The sequence below is a fragment of the Rattus rattus genome, chromosome 9 (genome assembly GCF_011064425.1).
Source record: "Rattus rattus isolate New Zealand chromosome 9, Rrattus_CSIRO_v1, whole genome shotgun sequence".
Classification (NCBI taxonomy): domain Eukaryota; kingdom Metazoa; phylum Chordata; class Mammalia; order Rodentia; family Muridae; genus Rattus; species Rattus rattus.
This window is the reverse complement of record NC_046162.1, coordinates 82,391,323-82,413,067: the sequence shown is the minus strand read 5'-3', so window position 1 is coordinate 82,413,067 and position 21,745 is coordinate 82,391,323. Positions and strand designations below refer to the sequence as shown.

Here is a 21,745-nt window from a genome sequence, read left to right as displayed (position 1 = left end):
GCTTTCACTAAGTCCACTTTCATTAAGGAAAACGAGGGCGATTCCGCAGAACTGGGTGACTATGGGCATTCCCGTAGGTGTGGACCGTGGGACAGGACCCAAGGGCTTGCAAAACACCTGTTGGCAGAGTTGTTTCTGGTTCTCTCTGGCTCAAAAGCAAGAGGAGGGGGTCTTGGAGTAATTCTCCTTCTCCCCTTCATCCCTCTCCACCCTTTAAAGGAATTCCTACCACCTTCTGTTCTGTCCCGTAAAAGGCTGTGAAAGCTAAAATCAAAACACACTGCATTTTCCCCAAGGATGCTGGCAGCCATATCAAGTGAGATCAAGAAAGAATGCTGTCCTCCTATACACTTGTCAGCCTCCCTTTCACGAGCCCTCCCAACGGATGGAGAACATCCTGAAGGATATTTAAAATACTCGTTCCATGGTGCCCCAAGTCATGAGCACGGTGGCTGCTGCCTCAGCTCCTGATCAGAACACTGGCTCCCTGGGACTGGAGGCAAGGTTCTCCGCTGCTCCCTAAATGTCTAGAACATTTACGTCACAGAGTGGGCACCCGGTAAGCATACGCTGGATGAGTGAATTGTAACATTTCAATGGCTCATGCATTTTGCTTTTAATACTCTTTTTAGAAACTCCATTAATGAATATTCAACAGGATCCCATTAATTTGTTTCATTTGGGTCTTGTGATGTAGCTTAGACTGATCACGGTCTGTGGCCTTGCCGCAGCTTCCTCACTGCAAGGAATACAGCTGTGAGCCACTGTATCTGGCTAGTGTCAGTGACCTTTTTAGTTTATTTCTTTTTTTAAAAAATATTTTATTTATTCGTTTATTATATATGAGTACACTGTAGCTGTCTTCAGACACACCAGAAGAGGGCATCGGATCTCATTACAGATGGTTGTTAGCCACCATGTGGTTGCTGGGATTTGAACTCAGGACCTTTGGAAGAGCAGTTGGTGCTCTTAACCACTGAGCCATCTCTCCAGCCCTTTAGTTTATTTCTTAATCAGATAGGTGGTTACATAGTTCAGAGTGCCTCACACTTGCCCTGTAACCAAGGATGACCTTGAACTAGTCATTTCTTGCCTCTACCGCCTATGTGTTAGGATTACAAGTATGTGCCATGGGGTTGGGGATTTAGCTCAGTGGTAGAGCGCTTGCCTAGCAAGCGCAAGGCCCTGGGTTCGGTCCTCAGCTCTGAAAAAAAAAAAGACAAAATAACAAGTATGTGCCACTATGCTTGGCTTTTCAGTGAATTAAAATTTTTTTTTCTCCTGTAGGAGAAGAAAAGTTCATCAGCCAAATTGTCAGGGGCAGGGACAGCATGGGTCCCAGGACTGATATGCAAACAATGAGCTGTAGAGATGGTGACCCTACCCAAAGAGTAGATTACCCAAGGCCACACTACCACATTAGAGGAAAGACACCCAAGCAAAGAAGCAGTGAGGGAGGATAAAGTCTTCCTTCTGCCCCCCCACCCCCCGAAGAGCTAGAGGCCTGAGGACCACAATGCCACCATTGGTAACAGGAAGGCAATCAAGAACGCCTATAGATCAAGAGCTAAGCACTCTGCCACATACCAGCGTCCTGTGGTTTTCACAGCCATTCAGAAGTAATAATTATGGAGTTGGGGAGAGAGCTTGCGGCACGAGGACCCGAGTTCAACTCCTTAAGAGCCACATAAAAATGGAGGTGGTGACCTAAGGTATTAAGCCCAGCTCAGAGGAGAGAGGAGGTTCCTTGGGGATACAGGCTAGCCAGTTTAGCTGAATTAATGAGCTTCAGGACCAGTGAGAAACCTGTGCTTCCCCATGCATGTAGTGCACACATGCATGCACACATGTACGCACACATATCCTCTTACATGTACACAGATGTATTGAGACTCTGAATTTTCTCTATCAAGTGTGCATCCTCACAGTTGATGCTGGAGTTACACTCTGATAAACTTACCACAGGTTGACACCAGTGCACCCATTGTCATTACCTCACCCAATCTTGGGACTTGTACAGCTTAGTGTCAGCATGCTGCATGTAAGACTTGCCTGAGTCCCTTCCTGACAGAACACGGCTGTTCTCTAACAAGCTACCGCTCAGGAGCTGCCCCTGCCCAGCTACTCCAGGGAGTAAACTGCCAGCCTGGGAAAAGATCCAAACTCAATAGTCAAAGCAGTGACTACTGAATACACACGGCCGTCTCACTGCTGTTAAGTAGAAAATTAGTGAGGTCAAGCCAGTGTAAGCTGGGGACAATCTTGTCTACCATAACACAGTCTCTGAGCTCAGAATGTAGCCAACTTTTGATCCCCCTGCTTCCACCTCCTGAGTCTTAAGTGCTGAGTTCACTTATGTGCTCCACAGGACCAGTTTTATGCAGTACTGGGGATTTGAACCCAGGGCTTCGTGCATGCTAAGCAAGCACTCTATCCACTAAGCTACACTCAGCCCTACCATATTGTTTTAATTACCATAGCTTTATGCAGTGCTTTGGGATATAGTCCAAGTACTGTTTCCTTATTTCTCTTTAAAAGAAGATTATTTTCTCTCCTGTTTCTATTTCTAAGGTAGGTTTTAGAGTCATACAGGCAGTTTCTAAGGAACAATAATAGGATTTTTCTCGTAAACTCTGTTAAGCCTAAAAAATTAATCTGAGGAGAATTAATAGATTGGCCATTTAAAAAAAACATTCTCAATGGCACCGTGCTCTGTCTTTTAAGTTCTTCAATACAGCTCCACCCGCCTGAGTTATTTTCTCAGACAAGTAGATACAATTCTTTGTGAGAGCACGAAAAGTTTAATACATTTAAAACTAAGCCAGGAATGATTTAAACAGCAGCAAATCTGAAAACACATAAAGAGCTTATCAAACAATATAGAAGAGGGACCCTTAGCCAAGCCAAATGAAAACCCATTAAAACTAGACAGCTCATGTGCCTGAATGGAATTTTACCATTAACGACCATTTATCCCATTTAATTAGTATTTTCCCGACACACAATAACTTGCACTAAAATACCGTTCTCTCGCCTTGAAATTTCTAATTATTGTTGCGACCCACACCATTACGGATCTCCCCGCTTTCTCCATCCTTCATGCCATTTAAGCGGTGAGATTTTCAATTATCTACGCAGGGCGGACAGAGATACCTTTAAGGAAAGGGGCATAATATGCAACTCAATTTCTCTAAAAGCCAGGAGAGATCATTTTTAGTCAGAACAAACATACTTTGTCTTTCATCATTTTTTCCCCCGCAAATAAAGAGTAAAACAGGCTATTTAAAACATCCATTTAAATGCAAATTTTGATATCCCAAGAGAAAAATGTTAATCATTTAAATAGACAGGATTAGTGCCCAGCCTTGCCACCCTTCAGTTCCCCTCCTAAGTTTTAGAAAAAAGTAGTCTGAGTCCGCACACGTTAAGGCAGCAAGGAGCCCTTAGGTCACAGGAACTCTCACTGGGCCAAGAAGGCTGAGGCGAGACTGGTGTGCGGTCCTGTGTCGGGTTTGAGGAAGAGGATGGACAGAGAGTTTCAATCACAGCGTGAGCTAGGCTCGAGGTGAGATGATGCTATATGCTCAACAGATTGCCAAGAGCTCCTCAAAGGTGAGCCCAGCCACCTAGAAGATGAGGGGACGGCAGCTCAGACAGGTAAACTGAAGCTTGGACAGATTCTCAAACTGCTAGGTGACTCGGGTGGGTCACAGGTACAGGCTGCCACAGCCCTTACCCCCAGCCCACTGTGCTCCTCCCAACCCCACACCCATGCAGACTCACCCAACATCCCCATGCCAAGCATGAACGCATCCATGGTGTATGGCAGCCCCCGGGCCCGGCCTCTTGTCCCAGGTGGGAACATGACTTCTTTCGGCTGAGCTTTCTTACATTCTACCTGTTAAACAGACAGGGAGAACAAATGAGATGCAAATGGATTCCACGTAAATGTCAGATGCAGAACCCATCGGGTTACGGGCTGTTATTTTTAGCCTTGCTCCTTACTCACTGTAAAAATAGCTGCGCTGAGTAAATGGCCTGCAAAATAAATATTTAAGAAATCACAGCACTTGTGCAAATCCTGCTTTGGAAAAACCTACAAGGATGAAATTAGGTTCTGGAAGGGCAGTGAGGACTCGGGCGGAAGATACACACATGGGGCTGCACCGGTGCAGAAGGCATGATGGCTGAGTGGCTGAAGGGGCGGTGACAGTAGCAGCAATTATAATCATCATTCATGGCTGTTTGGCCTTTTCGACAGACTCCTTGATGGTCCTGCATGCCGGGACTCCTCAGACCAGGCCATTAGAGACCCTCTCTTATGACACAGGGAGGGTACTTAGTCCTGGCTCTGTCTCCCAGACGAACAATGAACATCAGAGGCTCAGAAGTAACATAGGGCAGTCCACCCCTGTCAGGCAAAGGCCTAGTAGCCACAGGTTACCAAGGTAGCAATGCCGTCATTCCCTCATGCTTCCCAAGGGAATGCTGAGATTTAACATAGACTCTGTTCCTACGGATTGCTGGTTTTGCATGGAGTACTAACATCTTTTAGTGGTTGATAATCTTTCCATTTATCTTCTGCCTCCAAAATCTCCCAATCCCGTCCCTCTCATGCACACAGAGGCCACTTACTGAGCACTCTTACCTATACAAAATAGAAACCTTAGGGCCAGGGAGATGGCTCAGTGGGTAAGGTCACTTTCTATCAACACTGATCCCCTGAGTGTCTTCTCCAGGACTCACATGGTGGCAGGACAGGTGACCCTTCAGAGTTGTCCTCTGACCTCCACGCATGTGGCGCATTCCAACATGAATAAAGACAAGCAATAGACACCTGAAAGTCTAGGAAATGGTTCTGCGGCCTGCAGAAGCTCCTGTAGGTTTGACAGGAGTGCCTGAGCTGGCTCGGCATCATTTGCTCCTAGTTTACAGGTGAATTTACCAAGCGTCATTGGCTGGGAATCAAGCCCGTTGCTAATAGAGATGCGCTGGGCAGGGCAAAAGAAGGGCCCTTAGAGCAGCCAACAGAAGTAGCACAGGAGGCTGACGGTGACAGAGGAAGAAGAACTGGGTATCTTATTTAAGAGCAGTCTGGGGACATATGGTATAGGAGCAAAAGCTCCGCTTGGCTCAGCAGCTGCGGAGGGAGTTGTATCATGGGAGACTGGCTGACTGGCGTGTCTGAGGCAGCCGGAGTGAGCCAGACTGTGTGCAGTGTACACTGAAAGGGGGACCTACACCGAGGATCCCTTTGGAGATACACTCATCCTAGATATCCAATTAAAAATACTGTAGTAACAGCGGGGCCTTTAATCCGGGCTCCTGGGAGGCAGAGGCAGGCAGATCTCTTTAAGTTCCAGGTCAGCCTGGTGTACAGAGTTACAGGATAGCCAAGGCTACACAGAGAAGCCTTTTCTTGAAAACCAAAACCAAACCAAACAACAAAAATCCCAAACACACACACACACACACACACACACACACACACTAGTAATTATAAAGCCAGGAGTGGTGCTATATGCCTGTAATCTAAGCACTTGGGATGCTGAAGCAGGAGGATCACACGTTTGAGGAAAGCCTGGATTATGTAGCAAGGTCTTATCTCAACAAAGAAAAGACAGAACAGAACAGAACAGAACAGAACAGAACAGAACAGAACAGAACAGAACAGAACAGAACAGATAGAATAGACCAGACCAGACCAGAACAAAACAGAACGAGAAATCCCCTCAGTGATTAAGCAGAAAACCTGACCTAAAAGAGTAACTCTGAAAAGCATCTAACAGGTATTATCTTGCTCTTCAAACAATGGTAACGACAAATGTCTTTAAAAACAGACAAAAACCACTCAAGTGCATGGCGGATATGCTTATTCTTGAGGTTTTTTTTTTTTTTTTTTTTGTAAAAGAAATGAGCATGGCAAAAGAGAAATAGGTAAGAGGCTGGAACGCGACTCACAAGGAGCACGTAGCTTCAAAATAAGGTATTTTGGGGAGCCGGAGGGATGATGGCTCAGTAGGTAAAGACACGTGGACCTCCATTCAAATGTCGAGTTCATGTAAGAGCTGGACATGTAGCCGGAACACCCGTAATCCCAGCAGCCCCACAGGGGGGGGGGGAACCCCTGGAAGCTTGTGGGCCAGCAAAACTGGCGTAAGCAGGGGGAGATGAGATTCTGTGTCTCAAACAAGGTGAGGGGACAAGGACTGACAGCCACGGCCGTGCTCTGATCATCACACATGTGGCGCACAGACACAGGACATTGTTTCATCTATTAGATGGCTATGGAGGACAGAGAGTTTGAAGCAAGGGTCCTGAGCATGTGGAGAGGAAGGAATGGTACTTTTCCCATTGCTGTGACCAATGGGGAGAAGCAATGGACGCGAACGGGGTTGCGCTTTGACTCAGAGTTTGGTGGGAGAAGACATGGCTGTAGTTGTGAGGTGGCTGGCCAATATTGCTTCTGCAGTCAGGCGGCAAAGAACAAGCCAAAAAGGGACTGGGCTATAGAAACACTGAGGCCTGGGGGCTGGGGAGATGGCTCAGGGGTTGAGTGCTTATTGGAAACTGGGCGAGGTGGTGCCTGACTTTAATTGTAGCGCTTCAGAGAAATAGGCAGGTCGATGTGAGTTTTAGGCCAGTCTGGTCTACACAGTGAATGCCAGGACAGGCAGAGCAATGTAGTGAAATTCTGTCTCAGAAAGAAAGGAAGAAAGAGAGAGAGAGAGAGAGAGAGAGAGAGAGAGAGAGAGAGGGGAGGGAGGAAGGAAGGAAGGAAGGAAGGAAGGAAGGAAGGAAGGAAGGAAGGAAGGAAGTGTATTGCCTTTCCAGAGGACTGAATTTCGCGTCCAGGCAGCTCGTAACTTCCTGTAACTTCAGCTCTAGGGTATCTGGGACCTCTGCCCTTGGCCGGAGCCTGTGTGTGTGTGTGTGTGTGTGTGTGTGTGTGTGTGTGTGTGTGTCTGTGTGTGCGTGCGTGCGTGCAAACATACCTTACACACCCCACCCCAGGCAGACAGACAGACAGACACAGACACACACACACACACACACACACACACACACACACACACACACACACACACAGGAGTTAAAAACTAAATTGTAAAATAGTAACACAGGGAGAACAATTCAAGGCTTGCCTGCAGTGACCAACTCCCTCCAGGGCTCACTCCCCTACAGGGTCCCCACCAGCCCCACCAGCTGGGGACCAAGTGTTTAACTATATGAACTGTAGGGCTCATTTCACGTTCATCCACGGCAGTGGGAATCAGCACTTTGATTTTCCTGAAGGGCGACTGGTAACATGTGAACACCTACTATGAGCTCATCCATCTTTTGATTCAATAGTCCTGCATGTTGGAATCTGTACTGTTGAGAGCTTATGTACGAGGCTACTTGTCAGCTGTAACAACAACAACGACCACCACCACAACAACAACCACGACAACAACAACAACAACAACAACGACAATGACAACCACCCAACAGCAGGGATTGTGGCTGTTGAGATGTTGGCTCAGTGGGCAAAGGCTCTTCTTGCCACCAAGCTTGCCCACCTGAGTGCTGTCCTTGGGACCCAAATGGTAGAAGAGAAATGCTGCAAGATGTCCTCTAAGACATCCCCAGCATCCCCCACTGTAGTAGTAGTAGTAGTAGTAGTAGTAGTAATAGTAGTAGTAGTAATAACAATAACGACAACAACAACAACAAAAAACACATAAGAGGGTGGGGACTGGGTAGATGGCTCAGCAGTGAGGAGCATTTGTTCTTTCAGAGGACTTAGATTCAATTCCCAGTACCCCCATGGTGACTCACACCCATCAATAATAACTCCAGTTCCAAGGGATTCAACACCGTATTCTGACCTACATAAGTACTGGACGTGCATGTGCTATACAGACATACATGCAGGCAAAAATCATTCATATACATAAAATAAAATAAATCTTTAGAAGTACAAGCAAACCACCAAAACTAACTGGGGACTGAAGCAGCTGGGTATGGCCCAGCACTGGGGATCTCCTAGGTCCCAGGCAAACCAGGACACTCCTTACTTTAACTGGAGGAAGACAAACATAAATGGTAGTGATCTTGTAGAGAGAAAAAACCAAGTATATGCATTGTATTAAAGATATTAAAAAGATCTACCAAAGCTGTCAGGAGTAACTTTAAAAAGTACTGTGTATTTTAAGTCTCGTGCTACCTACTGGCTTCATGCTGCATGTTTTCATAAAACAATGTAATAGCCTGTCATCAATAGGGTTATGGGGGGGGGGGTCCTCTTGCTCCTAGGTGGAGAAATTTGATTAAGAAGAAATAAACACCACATCAGGTCTTTTAGATTTCTCCTCATCGCTCTGGCATGGTGATTAGCCCTAGTCCCTGCCTTTGAGCCCCCATCCTGAGAATGGAGGCTGAGAAGTCTCCTTTGCAGGAAGCTGCCCCGGCAGGCACAGGAAGATGGGCGTGCCCTGAGCAGGCAGGCAGATAATTACCTGTGGCTGACACTTGGATGGGAATAATGCCGGTAACCAGCTCACTTCCTAACAGGCCTATCAGTAGCAATCTATTGCTTTGTCTTAGGAAAACCTGCTGCCTGTTCCTAGGCAACCCGATCAACGGAAATTTCAGGTTTATACAATTTTCATTTAGGGAACAGAAAGGTTAACTAACGGTAATAGAAGTATTTTAAACAAACCCACCTACTAACTCTTCCTAGCACCGAGCAGGGCTGGCAGCTCGGCTGAATTCTGTCGTCTTTGCTGGTGGCATTTTGGCAGCACCCACCACAGGAGCTCTGTCAACCACCCGCCTGGTCACAGTGAGTGCACTCCAAGGCCAGAGGCCATGGCATGTGAACCCTCTAGAGGCTCAGCTTGTCCTGGGCATTTGAGTGACAGGAGAGGCATTGGACACAGCAGGGATCAGGGTCTGGCCAGCAGTGAAGAGATTCTGGAAAGACTTCTCAGAACCAGAGGGCTGCTTGCACAGTCTGTCCCCACTCCCTGCCCCTGGAGATTCTGACTTATTTAATTCTCGGATGTGGAAGAGCTCAGAGCCAAGGTGTGGGGGATCCACTGATGAACAATGAGTTCCTGCTCTGAGAGTTTCCATTCTGTTAAGACAGAGACACCCCCAGTTCCTTGTTCATCAAGATTATAGACAAGTGCTCTCTGAGCATCGAACTTTTTTTTTCCTTTCCCAAGGCAGGATTTCTCTGGGTAGCCCTGGCTATACTGGAACTCTCTTTGTAGACCAGGCTGGCCTCACACTCACCTGCTTCTGCCTCCCCTGTGCTGAGATTAAAGGCATGTGCCACCACCTGGAGTCATTTTTAGGCTTGTTGCTTCTCCATCTCTAGAGCCTACACACTGTATCTTCTACTGTATCGGTGGCAAGCCAGAGAGCTTGACCCAAGACCTAGACAGGAAATCAGAACCAAACAGGAAAACCCAATCTATCTCCTTGGTTCTGGTCTTCAACTCAGGTCATCTGGACATGAGCCATGCTCCAGACATCAACAACCATGCATAAAAAAACCCAAAATAGTGGCCTTGCACAGCCACCGATTGTCTTCCTTGATGCGGTTTGGCTGGGCTTCATCTCCTACGGAGCTGTGGTCAGATGGTGGCTAGGACTGGAGCCAGAGAAAGCCTCGACTAAACTGAGGGTTCAAGAAGAATGATGGAGTGCCACATATAACTTCTCCAAGGCACCTGGCTTTGTCACCACATGAACACTCTCAGAGACTCTGCAGAGGTATAGGGCGCACGCCATTGGGATTCACACCACGTAACTTCCACTACCTTCTACTGGGTGCCCTATGCCAGCTTAGAACCAGTGTGGGAGGACAGCATGCAAAGTGTAAGCAGCTAGAACCCGAAGACCTCAGGGCCATCTTTGGAGTTAGGCGCTGCAAGAGGTCACTGTCATGTGTGGGGATCAGACAGGAAGGAGGCATGCTACCATCTAGCTGTCTGCCCGCTGGGTTCTCAGGGTAGTGGGCATTGAGGTCTACTGCCATCATGGAGCAGTAGGCAGTACAAGTTCCATTCCCACTACAGCCGGGTTTGGGGGAGTGGGGTAGCACACAGATCTGGAGAAGCATCTCCCAGTTCAGTCCTGAGCTTTTCCCATCAACTCTTGGCTACTGTCACTGGTTTAAGAGCAGTGACACTCAGAGCATGTGGAAGGAAATCAGCTAGTCTGTGTGGCTCTGTACTTGACAGAGGCCTCAGAGGCCCATTTGTGACTGACAACTCATTCCAGGAGTGGACCTCTACTTCCAAACCCCAGAGACAGCAAAGCTACGAACAACTTGCAGTCGGGGCTGAAAAATGTGCTTTGAAATTTCATTCTTTAAATATGCTGCTCAACTCGACAAATGGGCCTTGGAGGACAGGCAAGTCTTTCTTGTATCCCTCAGGATCGTGGCTTCAAAATGAGGCCCTAACAGAAGATTCTTTACCCCTGGGACAATGGAGCTGCAGCGTGCTCCTGGGGGGGACATGTCAAACGCCTATAGGGTTACTGCATGTCTGTGAAGCTTCTCACTGTCATCGAACTCATTTCCTCCGCCCCATTCCCCCCATTGCCAGTAGTGGTGGTGCTGGGTATCAAACCCAGGGCCTTTTGCATGCCAGGCAGATGCTCTTCCACTGAGCTATAACCCAGCCCTACTATCTGTAACTTGTTATTCAGACAGAGAACTTCAGACTTAAAGACAGCTCAAAGAACAGCTGGTTTTGCCAACACTGCTCCCCGTTAGCATTCTGTCACACACACACACACACACACACACACACACACACACACACACACACACACACCCTCAGCATTTGCACACACTCCTTGTCTGTATGGAGGGGTAGCGGTGGGCTTATGACTCGAGTTCAAGAGCATGCTGCATACAAAGGGCTGGACTCAGGGTCTTGGGTACTCACGTACACGGCTTTGGAGATTCCCAGCATTCCAAGAAAAGAAAATTCTAAAGAGCTTCCTCTATGAAGCTAAGTTGCAAACTTTGTGGTTTGCAAGCTCTAAACAGGGGGATACTTTTTTTACATAACCAGATCACTTACCAGTTTCAAAAGGGACACAGTACTTTAATCTAGTGTTTACAATCCGTTTGTCAACGGACTCAATGATGCCCCTTTATGGCAATGAAAAAGGGTTCTACTTTGCTGTCTATGTAGCCATGTTATCCCTGAATGCACGATATTCTTGTTTTAGCCTCCTGAAAAGCCAAGACAATAAGCACGTGCAGTGCACTGTCTCCTGAATGTGCTATGCTTTAGAATAAGCATGTTGTAGAGTACTGTTTTGGGAAAGTCACCAAAACTTCTATGGAGAGGGGGGTTCCCCATGGCTGCTCCTGTATAAACCAACTTGAAGTGAGCCAGGTGTCTGAGAAGGAAGCCGATCTCTAACGAATAAAGACTTGTTTTCCCTGCTTCCTTACCAATGGTCCAGTCAGCATGCAGTTCCAGGGCCTGACGAAAAGACAAGAGCTGTACCTGTGGCCTGGTGTACTACTACCCTGAACAAAGTGGAGCTCTATCTGGCCCGAAGAGGCCAGTGTGTACAAACTGAACATGTTAGAAACCGTTCACTTCTCAAGGAAGCCAAAGGCCGGGTTTCAAAGGATAAAATTCCCCAGTGTGCAGACACTGACCTTGACTGTCTGGCTGGTAGGAAGGGGAGGGGAACAAAGAACTCAGGAGGCTGTCCCTGTAGCTTTTATGCTGGTGCCTGCCTTTGTATAAAGATTCCTGACAGACCCGAGAGGCCTGGCTGGGCCTTGGCCCAGGGTCAGTTTGGCCTCCTCCTTAATCAACTGGCAGCTCCCCGAGTTGGTTCTAGAGGATTCCAGGTGAACTCTGCTTCTCTGATACTCCAAAGCAACAGCTTTGCTTGTATCCAGAAAGGAGAGAGGAGAGAGCATTGTATATGTCCAGGCTTTTCCCAGAATCTGATAGCCACACAGATGTCTCCACAGGGCGGGGCAGATGGGCCCACCTCCAGAGAGCCTGTTCTCTTCCACACTCGTCACTGCCATTCAATGCAAAGACCTTCACTCCTCCGAGCCACTGACTGCCCATTGGCCCTCTCTACCCATCAGAGGCCTTTCTGAGGACCCCAGGGAAAGCAAGATCCTTGGCTGGGATCTTGTAAGTGCATACTCAAAACCCAGCGATCATCTGGTGGCCAAGCACCAGAGCAGCCAGCTGTGCATGGCATCGAGTCAGCTTTGACTACAAAGAGGTTCTCGAGGACATGGGACCCTCGTGATGACACGAAGGGGGATGCTTACAGTAAAGGCAGCAATGGACAGCATGCCAACAGAAGAGATGATGGCAACCAGTTGTGCCATCTGCCTCCAGACACATGCTGGACATAAATGACCTGGAGCCATAGGTAGGAGGCATCAGAATCCAGTTCCATTTGCAGAGTATGCTCAGGAACCTACTCCAGGGAAGAAGAGAACAATGGAGTTCACGTGTCACCACCTGATGCCTGCTAGGCACTCACACCATTCGTGTGTGTGTGTGTGTGTGTGTGTGTGTGTGTGTGTGTGTGTGTGTGTGTGTAAGATATTTCCATGGATTGTACAATAAACATATAAAATAGCTATTCAACAGAGCGTGTGACACACAGAAGCCCCAATCAATGCCCCCAAATCTCAGTCACTTCACTGAACATGGGCTTCATTTATTTGGGGGAACGGCTTCCTCCCTGATAAAGAAACTGAGGCCTCAAGGAAAAAACAAACAAACAAACAAACCATCATTTCTGGGGACAGCCAGTATCCAGTCATGGGGCTCCTAACGTTAAACCCCAGCTCCCTTTGCTAGGTCCTGCCCTCTCTGCCCCTCCTCAGCCCTCTAGGGCCTAATCTGATGCTATTTCTTCCACAAAATCATTCCCAACTCCAGCTTCCAGAATTAATTTCCTCACCACTTACAGAATTAATTTCATCCACTGTTTCCTCTGCTTAGGGTTTTTATTGAAACCAGCGATGGCAAAGTGAAGTAGGTCATAAACCACTAATATTGAGCACCGAGCAAGGCGGGGTAGCGTGTGGACACAGAGAGTAGTACGAGGGCAGGCGTCTCTTCTCTCAGAAGTGCTCAGGGTCTGGGCGATGAGCGGAGAAGAGGCAGAGTCTCCAGTCGCCAATGCTTCTTGAGACAAGCGCTCTAACGACGACACCCTAGTCCCAGGGCAGGCTGAGCCTCGTGTGTCAGAGTAAAGTACAGCTCCCTGCTCTGGTTCAGCTCTACCTTTGGGCTCTGGGGTTGAGCACAGCTAGCTTCTCAGCACTCAGAACCCTCATCTGCAAGGTAGAGTCTGTCAATAGCACCTCTTCCACTGGAGCAAAACCTACACAAAGCCCTTGCCCTAGAGAAGACGGAAGCATCCTGCTATGTGCAGAGTGTACAGGAAAACCTCTGAAGAAGGAAGGTAAAGCCAGTTTATACCTGTGCTCATTTTGTTTCTAAAGTTCAAGACGGAAAGAGGCTGCCCCTCCCACCTGCAGGCCCCGCCCTATTCCTAATGGACGGTTCCGCCCCTAACCCCCATCCCCCAACCAGGTAATCCCAGCTCCCTGCATTCATCAGCAAGGTGTGCCAGGGGAGCTGGCAGGCTGTACTATTTGAGGAAATAGCTGACGGCAGTAGCACCAGCTGTTCTCTTTTTTGCGGGCACCTGCAAGGGCATTTCAAAGTGAAAAGGAAGCTTGGCCCCGGTAGGTGTCCAAAGCTGGGTGTAAGGCAGAGTGGGTGTCTACCCCAGCCCAGAGCCAGCTTCTCTTAACCAGGCAACAGTCCCCCTGTAGAGACAACAAGGGAAGGTGCCCTTTTAGCAGCAGCCTGGAGCTCGGTGGATATGGGGTGGAGCAGCTTCAGAAGAGGTCAAAGAAAGGACCTCAAGACAAAAAGCCTAGAGAAGGCACAGGAGGGCTTCTTCCGGGGCTTCTGTGTGCTCCCCTTGCAAGAGTTGATGGGGGCCACGCCAGCTGAGCAGGTGTGGAGACCCCAGAGCTTCGGTGTCCTGCCCCCATTTCCTCTCCACCCACTGGCCTGACTAGAGGACCAACCAAGGGCAAATGGGAAGAGACTGACTGGGAGGCCACCTCCCGGCAGGCTGAATTACTTCTGCCTAAAGAGCAGCACACGTTTCCCACAGACCGCCCCCACTTCCCCCTCCACTTCTCCCAGGCTTCCCCCGGCACACATACTGTTTGGCTCTCATTAGCTGAGCCTGTACACAAACGAGCGTGTGCACACATGCGTGTGTGATGTGTAGGGCTCGGGATCTCTCCCTCTCCCACGTAAACACGGGATTCGTTTATTAAATGCCTCTCTGCCATTTCCTTTTTTGCCTTCATCCTGCTTGTTTAATATTGCATTTGACATTCTCATTTTATAAATGGCAACAGAAGCAGAATGGATAGCTAAAATTAGCTCACGGGTGAGGGCGACGCCGCAAATAGCATCGTGAGCACAGAAGCCCAGTCAATTCCACCCACCCACCCCCACAGTTTGGGGCTGGTTCCTGACTGAGCTTTCAGGCTTTGGCGATGAGGACTGAAGGAGAGGGTGAAGGGACTGTCACCAGGCATTCTGCCAGAAGCACGGCACAGATGCTGACCCTAGCCTCGGGGCGGTTCCAAGGGCCAGCTTGGCCCAGCACTGTAGTCCTGATTTGGAGGGGCTAACTCAGCTCTCTCGTGTGCCTGCTGTGCCTTGCTCCTTAGTGTTATGCTGTAAGGTTTGGTCCTCCAAGAGTGCTCTGAGGCGAAGAGGGTAGGATCACAGCTTTTGCTCCTGAAAGTGAGCGCTCTGGAACCTATTCAAAGAACGAGTCAGTCAAAGGGTCTGATTCAGCTTTTCTGGGACCTAAAGAGCCCCATGTTGTGGGGTTAGAGAGATACTTTAATGCTTAAGAGGCCCTCGTCAGAGGATCTGAGTTTCGTTCCCAGCACCCACGTCAGAAGGCTCACAATGGTCTGTAACTCCAGCTTCTGGGAACCCAACGCCCTCTACTGGCTTCTACAGGCAATTGTGCATATAGGTGCACAGAAAACAAAATATAATTTTAAAAAAAGAATCCCATCTCAGCACTCTGCTGCTTGTTCCAGAGGCTGCATCCTCTCATCTCTGGGGGGGACCACCTGCAGTTAGGCACCGGAAGTACCGACCTCCCATGGGGACTTGGGAGCCAGTCCTGCCTGGTCCTGCAGCCTTCTTCCCTACAGATCTCTTATTTGCTCAACCCAAATGACTCTGAGAACGATGCCGATGCTGATATTAAAAAGATCGAACACTGCTGGAGCAAGGCATGGCGTGGCTCTGCTCCAAACCTTACAGAATTCTTCCTCTCGGCAGTAGTTACCTGAGGTCCCACTCTTAAGAAGGGGGACAAGCACAGAAGCTAACTTGATGAAGCGAGTGTGTGTCAGTGCACTGGACTGTGAGGTGCTCAGCAGGGAGTGTTTGTGGTGCATGTGACAGGGAGGCACACGGGTGGACAGAACTGCCCTCTGACCTTGGCTCCTCTCTATACCTTGTCATGGTTGGGTGCTCTCCTATGTATGAAGGCACGCCAACAGACCACTTCTTCAAGCCCCACTGTTGGTGGCATCCTCGCTTTTTCTGCTTCACAAAGCACTATTCTATGGTAAGCCTAGCTTGGTCATGCAGTTAAACCTCTTTTCTTAGGGCCCTGGAGGCAAGCATCACCCAGAGCTGGACTTGCTCAGAGCTAGTTTAGGCCTTAGTTGCAGATGATGGTCAGTTGCAGGCCAAATCCAGCTGGCTGCATCCTGTTTTTGTAAATTAGGTTTTATTTGAGCACAGCCACACCCGCTCATTTACATACTGTCTGGGGTCCGTGTTTGGCCACAATGGCGGAGTTGAATAGCTGTGACAGAGACCATATGGTCCTTCAAGCCTCAATATTTACTATCTAGCCCTTTATAGAAAGCTTGGCCTCTGGCTTAGGCCAAACAGAGGTCACTCGCTGTCACCTGCTGTCACTAAGAGTGTTTTCAGGAGAGCTGGATTCCTGCCAGCCTCTCAGAATATAAATATGACCACAGAGTAGGCAATGCCTCTGGGACCAGGAGCAGAACCAGGGATTCATCTGAGCTGCAGAGGACGAAGCAGGTACAGGTAGATGGTGGAGGACCACACAATACCCAGTAGTGAGTCTGGACTTCTGTCTCAGATAGCAAACCATTTTCCCCATTTTAGAGACGGGCAAGTCACAGATGAAGCAACTTGCTCAAGTCTGCAGAGTCAGCAAGTGGCAGTCCCAGAATTCAGGACTAGAAAGCTGTACTCCCGAGCTCATGGTGCCTCTAAATGATCCAGCAGGTCCTCACGTGGTGACAGAAGGCACTAACCTTTTCCTCTAAAAGGTATGCCTCATAGTAAGATCAGGGCAGAAAGGCAGGCTTCTGCGGAGAGGACGCCGGGTTTCTGGGAGTTTCCAGGGCTAACTGATCTTTTTCTGATGAGAAAGAGTCTGGCTGGGCGGGGTGAGTACCAAGCCTAGCCAGTGTCTCTTCTCTGTCAAGGGGGGTGGGTACCACAGCATCAGTGGGCATCCTCCACTGGTGCCTCCCTCAGGTCTTCAGTGTGCAAACAAACCACTCCCTGGTTCTTGAGTGCGAGGCTAGGAGGGCCAGAGACCCCACATTCATCATTTCCTCCCACAGGCTGACCACTCTGGGAGCACCGCTGACCATAGCTCGAGGTGTTCTCCTAGGATTCCACTCACTCAAAGGCCGGGGCTCTACCTATGTCTTAGTAGGCTTCTGTAAGTCCTGTGCTATGCTTAGTACATTTCTGTAGGTGTAAATGTCTTAAAGGAACAAGAAGAAAGGACTCTAAACTCTAACCACTAGACAGAGACTTAGGCCTGTTTGTCTTTCCTAACCCCCTCTTCCTTCCTTAATCGCCGTGCTAGTGCAGTGGGTAAAACTGCCTGCCAGCAAACCTAACATCTAAGTTCGATCCCTGGAGCCCACTTGAAGGCAGGAACGGACTCCTTCAAGTTGTCCTTTGACTTCCACACATGCAGCATGGCGCCCTCATATCTACAAACACCCAACTAGATACATTTTTTTTCAAAACCCGAAACGGTTTAAAAAAGCAGAAAACATATTTCAACGCTAGCACTTGTGACTGTCCATCATATAAGCCCTTCCTTCCCACTGAGCTCTGGTGGTCCCCTTGGAGGACTGGCAGTGCTTAGCCAGCAGGCTGCACAAAAGGCGGGTGAGCAGCAGTGTGTCTGTGCCTATACAGTACCAGCATGATACCTGGAGACACCAATTCCCTGTGAATAAGGTGTAGGAGAAGGCTACCCTGGTACCTTCCACACTACCCTTCCGTGCTTACCCAGTCGAGCTACCAACATCTCCCAGCATAATTTTGAGATGAGGGCTGTGCCAGGCCTCTGATGAACCCAGAAGCTGGCTATGTGTCAATTCTCATCTCCTTCCCTGTGGCTGCTTGGCACATCAGGAGGCTGCTTGCAGGCTGGGCTCTGGTGACTGACTAATCAAGCAAGTGTCCCTGCTGCTATGGGGCTGCTTCAATCAGGGGCAAGCCGCCATGGGAGGCGTTATTAGCTGCACCAGCGCTGGAGTTTACAGAGTGGCCAGAGAGGAGGATCACGAGGCTGCTCCGTGCCTGCATTTGTATGTTTACTGACAGGCACATCTGCATTTGTTCTGGTTGGCCCGAGTCTCAGATCTTGTGGCTTGGAACTCTAGCTTGAGTACCGCAAGGATCAAGAGGAGAGAGGCCTGGACTGATGCTAACCAGGATCCCTAAGTGTATAGTCAGTCTTCTTCCCTAGCTGGGAATCTGGCCCTCAATTAGGAGGATCAAGAAATTACATGGGCTGATGAGGAAAGGATCCTGGGTGGCCATGGGTAGCTGTATACGCCAGCAAGACCATCATCACAGTTCATTTTGCTCTATAGAGGAAGGCCAGCTTCATGGGTTCACCATGAGCTCGGGAGTACAGCTTTCTAGTCCTGAATTCTGGGACTGCCACTTGCTGACTCTGGGGACTTGAGCAAGTTGCTTCATCTCTGCCTTGCCTGTCGCTTGGATGGGGAAAATGGTTTGCTGTCTAATACTAGAAGGTGTGTGACAATCAAACTGGGCCAGATGTACCAAGCAAGTGTCTAGCAACTAAAATGTCTGCATTCTAAAATGTTAGCTGCTGCAACCTGTATCAGAAAGCACCACACAGAGACCTTCTCCCACGACTTCTACCCCACCTCACCCTAGAGGCCATTTCTTCAAATTTTGAAGGAACGGATACACAGGAAGCTATTGCATGATGGTCTCTCTTGGGCTTTTCGGCCTGTCCTAGCTACAAGGTGCTGAAGAGCTATTTATTCATGTATTATGCGTGCGTGCGTGTGCGTGTGTGTGCGCGCGCGCACGCACGCGCACATGCACGCGCACATGCACATTTTTTTCAAGATAGGATTTCTCTGTGTAGCCCTTGATGTCCTGGGACTCATTCTGTAGTCTAGGTTGATCTCTAGACTGGTCTCTAACTCAGAGATCCATCTGCCTCTGCCTCCTGAGAGCTGGGAATAAAGGCGTGTGCTACCACTACCATCATCAGGCACTGAAGAACTTTAAAAAAAAAAAAAACAAAACCCCTGAGATTCACTAACCAAATTAGAGAAGAAACAGCTTTGGGAACTATGTATGCCTTTGAGTCGGGAGGTTGGTTCCTTACCGACTCCTTTAATCACTCCATAATTATTAATTAAATCTGATGAATGCTAGGTGCATGTCATTGAGCCGGAGGTCCTGGATTCAAATCCTGCCTCTGTAATTCAAGGCTGAGACCCATCAGATCTTCAAATGTGTGAAAGTGGACGCACAGGTCCACTAAGGGCCCATGATGAGGGCTGGAGGGTTGTCCTCCCCCGTTTCATAGCACAGAAGAGAAAAATCCTCCTGGGTTCCTTTTAGCATCTGCCTGGGCTTAAAGACCTTCAGGTTTTCTCTTTCTGGTGTCTCATTCAAATTCTGTCCACAGCACAGTTTAAATGCATTTCCTGTCTTGGTGAATCCAAAAGCAACTCAGGTTACAGCCTCCCCGCTACCTCCCACCCCCTTTAAATTCTATCTTTCTTCAGAGCAGGCTGAAGGGAGGGCTTTCAAGATCATGATGCCTCTGCCTTGAGGCAAACACGCTGTGACCCCCTTTGCTCAAGCCAGCATACCTAGCCTTCAACAACCCAGGGAAGTGGCAGTCTTAGCTCTGTTTGCTGGGGTTCAGTTACCTACCCCTGCCCCTGCACCCCAGAACCTCTGATTTCTCCTCTGGGTAGGTGTAGGCTAAGAACTTCCACGGACACCCCAAAGCCTATGACCTGAACTCCTCTGTCCTTAAGCTTTCCCCATCTTTGTCCAATTTCAATTTTGCCAGTCCCAGACAACAGGAAAACAGGAATTTCAGACCAGAGACATGGCAAAGCCATTGGGTCAGCACTGTCTGCATAAAGAGAGTTGTTGAGACGCGGGAGAAGACTAGGGGATGGCCGGCAGCATCTCTGGCTCTTATACAGACAAGGGCTGAAACGACTCACTGAGCAGCCAGGAAGCTCAAAACCTACGCTCCTTCACATTGGGTAGCCCTGGGGCCAATCCCAGGACCTTGTTCCCTACTGAAACAGATGCTGCTAGAGCCTTCCCATCCTGTATCATAGGCTTATTCAAAGACTGTCCGTCACCACAGCAGGACTCATCTCTTGTCTGCCCTGTGCCCTTCCTGATGAACTGAAGGAAGGAGGAATGGTACCCGCCTGCGTCCTTGCTGCCTCGCCCATTCCCTGAGGCCCAACAACCTTTCCTCTCAGAGCCTGTCAACAGCAGCAAGATCTGCAGAGGCTAAACGAGGCATCGGAACACGGGTGTAGGTTCTCCACCTCTTCAGTTTAGAAAATAACGAACAGCGACCTAAGGTGGGAAAGGCGGTGCCCACGGGAAGGTGTATTTGGAGGACAAAGTCCACAAAGGAACCTGTGCTGATCTTCATCTATCTCCCTCAAACCACTTTAATGCCTATGCAGATGCCGCCAACATACACTATGCAAAGAAAGACTATTTTCATTTCAGATGCATATGATGGCTAGGAACAATATGAACAATATTATTTTAGTGCCCTGGGAAAAAATTAGCAAGTCAAATATTGAATCAAGCCTGCAGCACCACATGCTAAGCAGATTGCTTTGATCTTATCCACACTAAAAGCTCTATTATTGAATCTAAAGTTGGTGAACACATATCAGACCAATATACAATGCATATCTGAATGCATGTTACCGAAGCAAGGAATGTTTTGACAAAAGGGAGAAAATATCAAAGTCACAGCTGCGATCGAAGCCCAAATTTGCCCTCCCAACCTCTTTTCTCTGGGCTGGAGAATTTGGTGGCCAACCAAAATGTTTGTGCTCTAGGGGACCTACAGAGGATCTAGAAACACTTGCTGATCTCTCTCTCCAACAAAGAAAGGGTTTGTCACCCCCTACTAACTTGAGAGGATGGTGGAACGGGAGAAAGAGCAGGCAGACACCACACAGAGCAGGGCACCCTCTGGTGGTCACTTCTGTGGGCCAGCTCCCTGGCTCTACAGAACTTCAGGAGTGGAGCCTCCCCTCCTCCTGAGGCTTACTCCACCAGGAAGAGCAGCTGCCAAAGGGAAGGAGGCAGCAGATTATGAGGGCCAAAAGAAAAGCAGTTTGTCAAATCTCCTATCTAAGATCTGCTCCTCGAGAGCCTTCCATCAAAAGCAGGGCTGGAGGATGTGTGTGGTGGCACACACCTTTAATCCTGGCAGAGACAGAGGCAGAGGAGTATCTCTGTGAGTTAGAAGTCAACCCCAACTTCACTACACAGGGAGACCCTATCTCAAAAAGAGGGAAAAGAAAAGAAGGAAGGAATGAAGCAGGCTGAAATCAGGAAGCTGTCAAATCCAACCTGAGGACCAGCATGCCAGCCTTTTACCTATTTATTTTGTAAGGTCCAAGATTTGAAAATGCTTTTCTACATTATTAAATGTTGAAATATAAGAGAGCTAGGTGTGCAGCAAAATATAGAGTGCTTGCCCTGCAAGTCGGATTCTGTGTTGGAAGAAAGGAGAGGGGACCATGGGCTACTTATATGAAATTCACATATGTGCAGGCTACAAACATGTTCACCCTATAGCACAGAGTGGTTGTAATGCCCACATGAATAGCTTCAAACGATGGTCATTTTGTTTTTTGTTTTTTTTTTAACTTTTGAGACAGGGTCTCAACTGTGTAGAGCAGCCTGAATACTTTGTATTTAGCCTTTTAATTTTTACTAATTAATTTTAGCTTTGTGTATGTATGTACGGATGGTGATGTGTAAGCCTGTGTGTGGAGGGTGCACATGTGTGCAAGCCATAAGGCTACCTCTGGTATTCTTCCTCAGATGTACCACCTGTCCCCCTCGATCCCAGAGTTTCACTGACCTGGAACTCAGTAACTAGGGTAGGCTAGCTGGCCAGTCGGTCCCAGATACTGGCCTATGCCCATCCATCCCTTCAGTGCTGGGATTATAAGAGCATACTACCACACTCCATGTTTTTTAAAGAGCTTCTGAAAAATCAAACATTCTCAGGCTTGCAAGCAAGCACTTCAGTGTGAGCTATCTCCCTAGTCTATTTC

At 48.5% G+C, this 21,745-nt stretch overlaps 1 protein-coding gene across 3 annotated transcripts in view; it reads right to left on the bottom strand.

Annotated features, from left to right (window-relative positions):
- Msi2 (musashi RNA binding protein 2) overlaps window positions 1–21,745 on the bottom strand; it is a 365,211-nt gene that overhangs the window by 46,641 nt on the left and 296,825 nt on the right. For all 3 annotated transcript variants that reach the window (XM_032912094.1, XM_032912093.1, XM_032912095.1), the window contains exon 9: window positions 3,784–3,898. In XM_032912094.1, coding sequence (XP_032767985.1) covers window positions 3,784–3,898 — 115 coding nt within the window. The remainder of the gene's footprint in view (window positions 1–3,783; window positions 3,899–21,745) is intronic.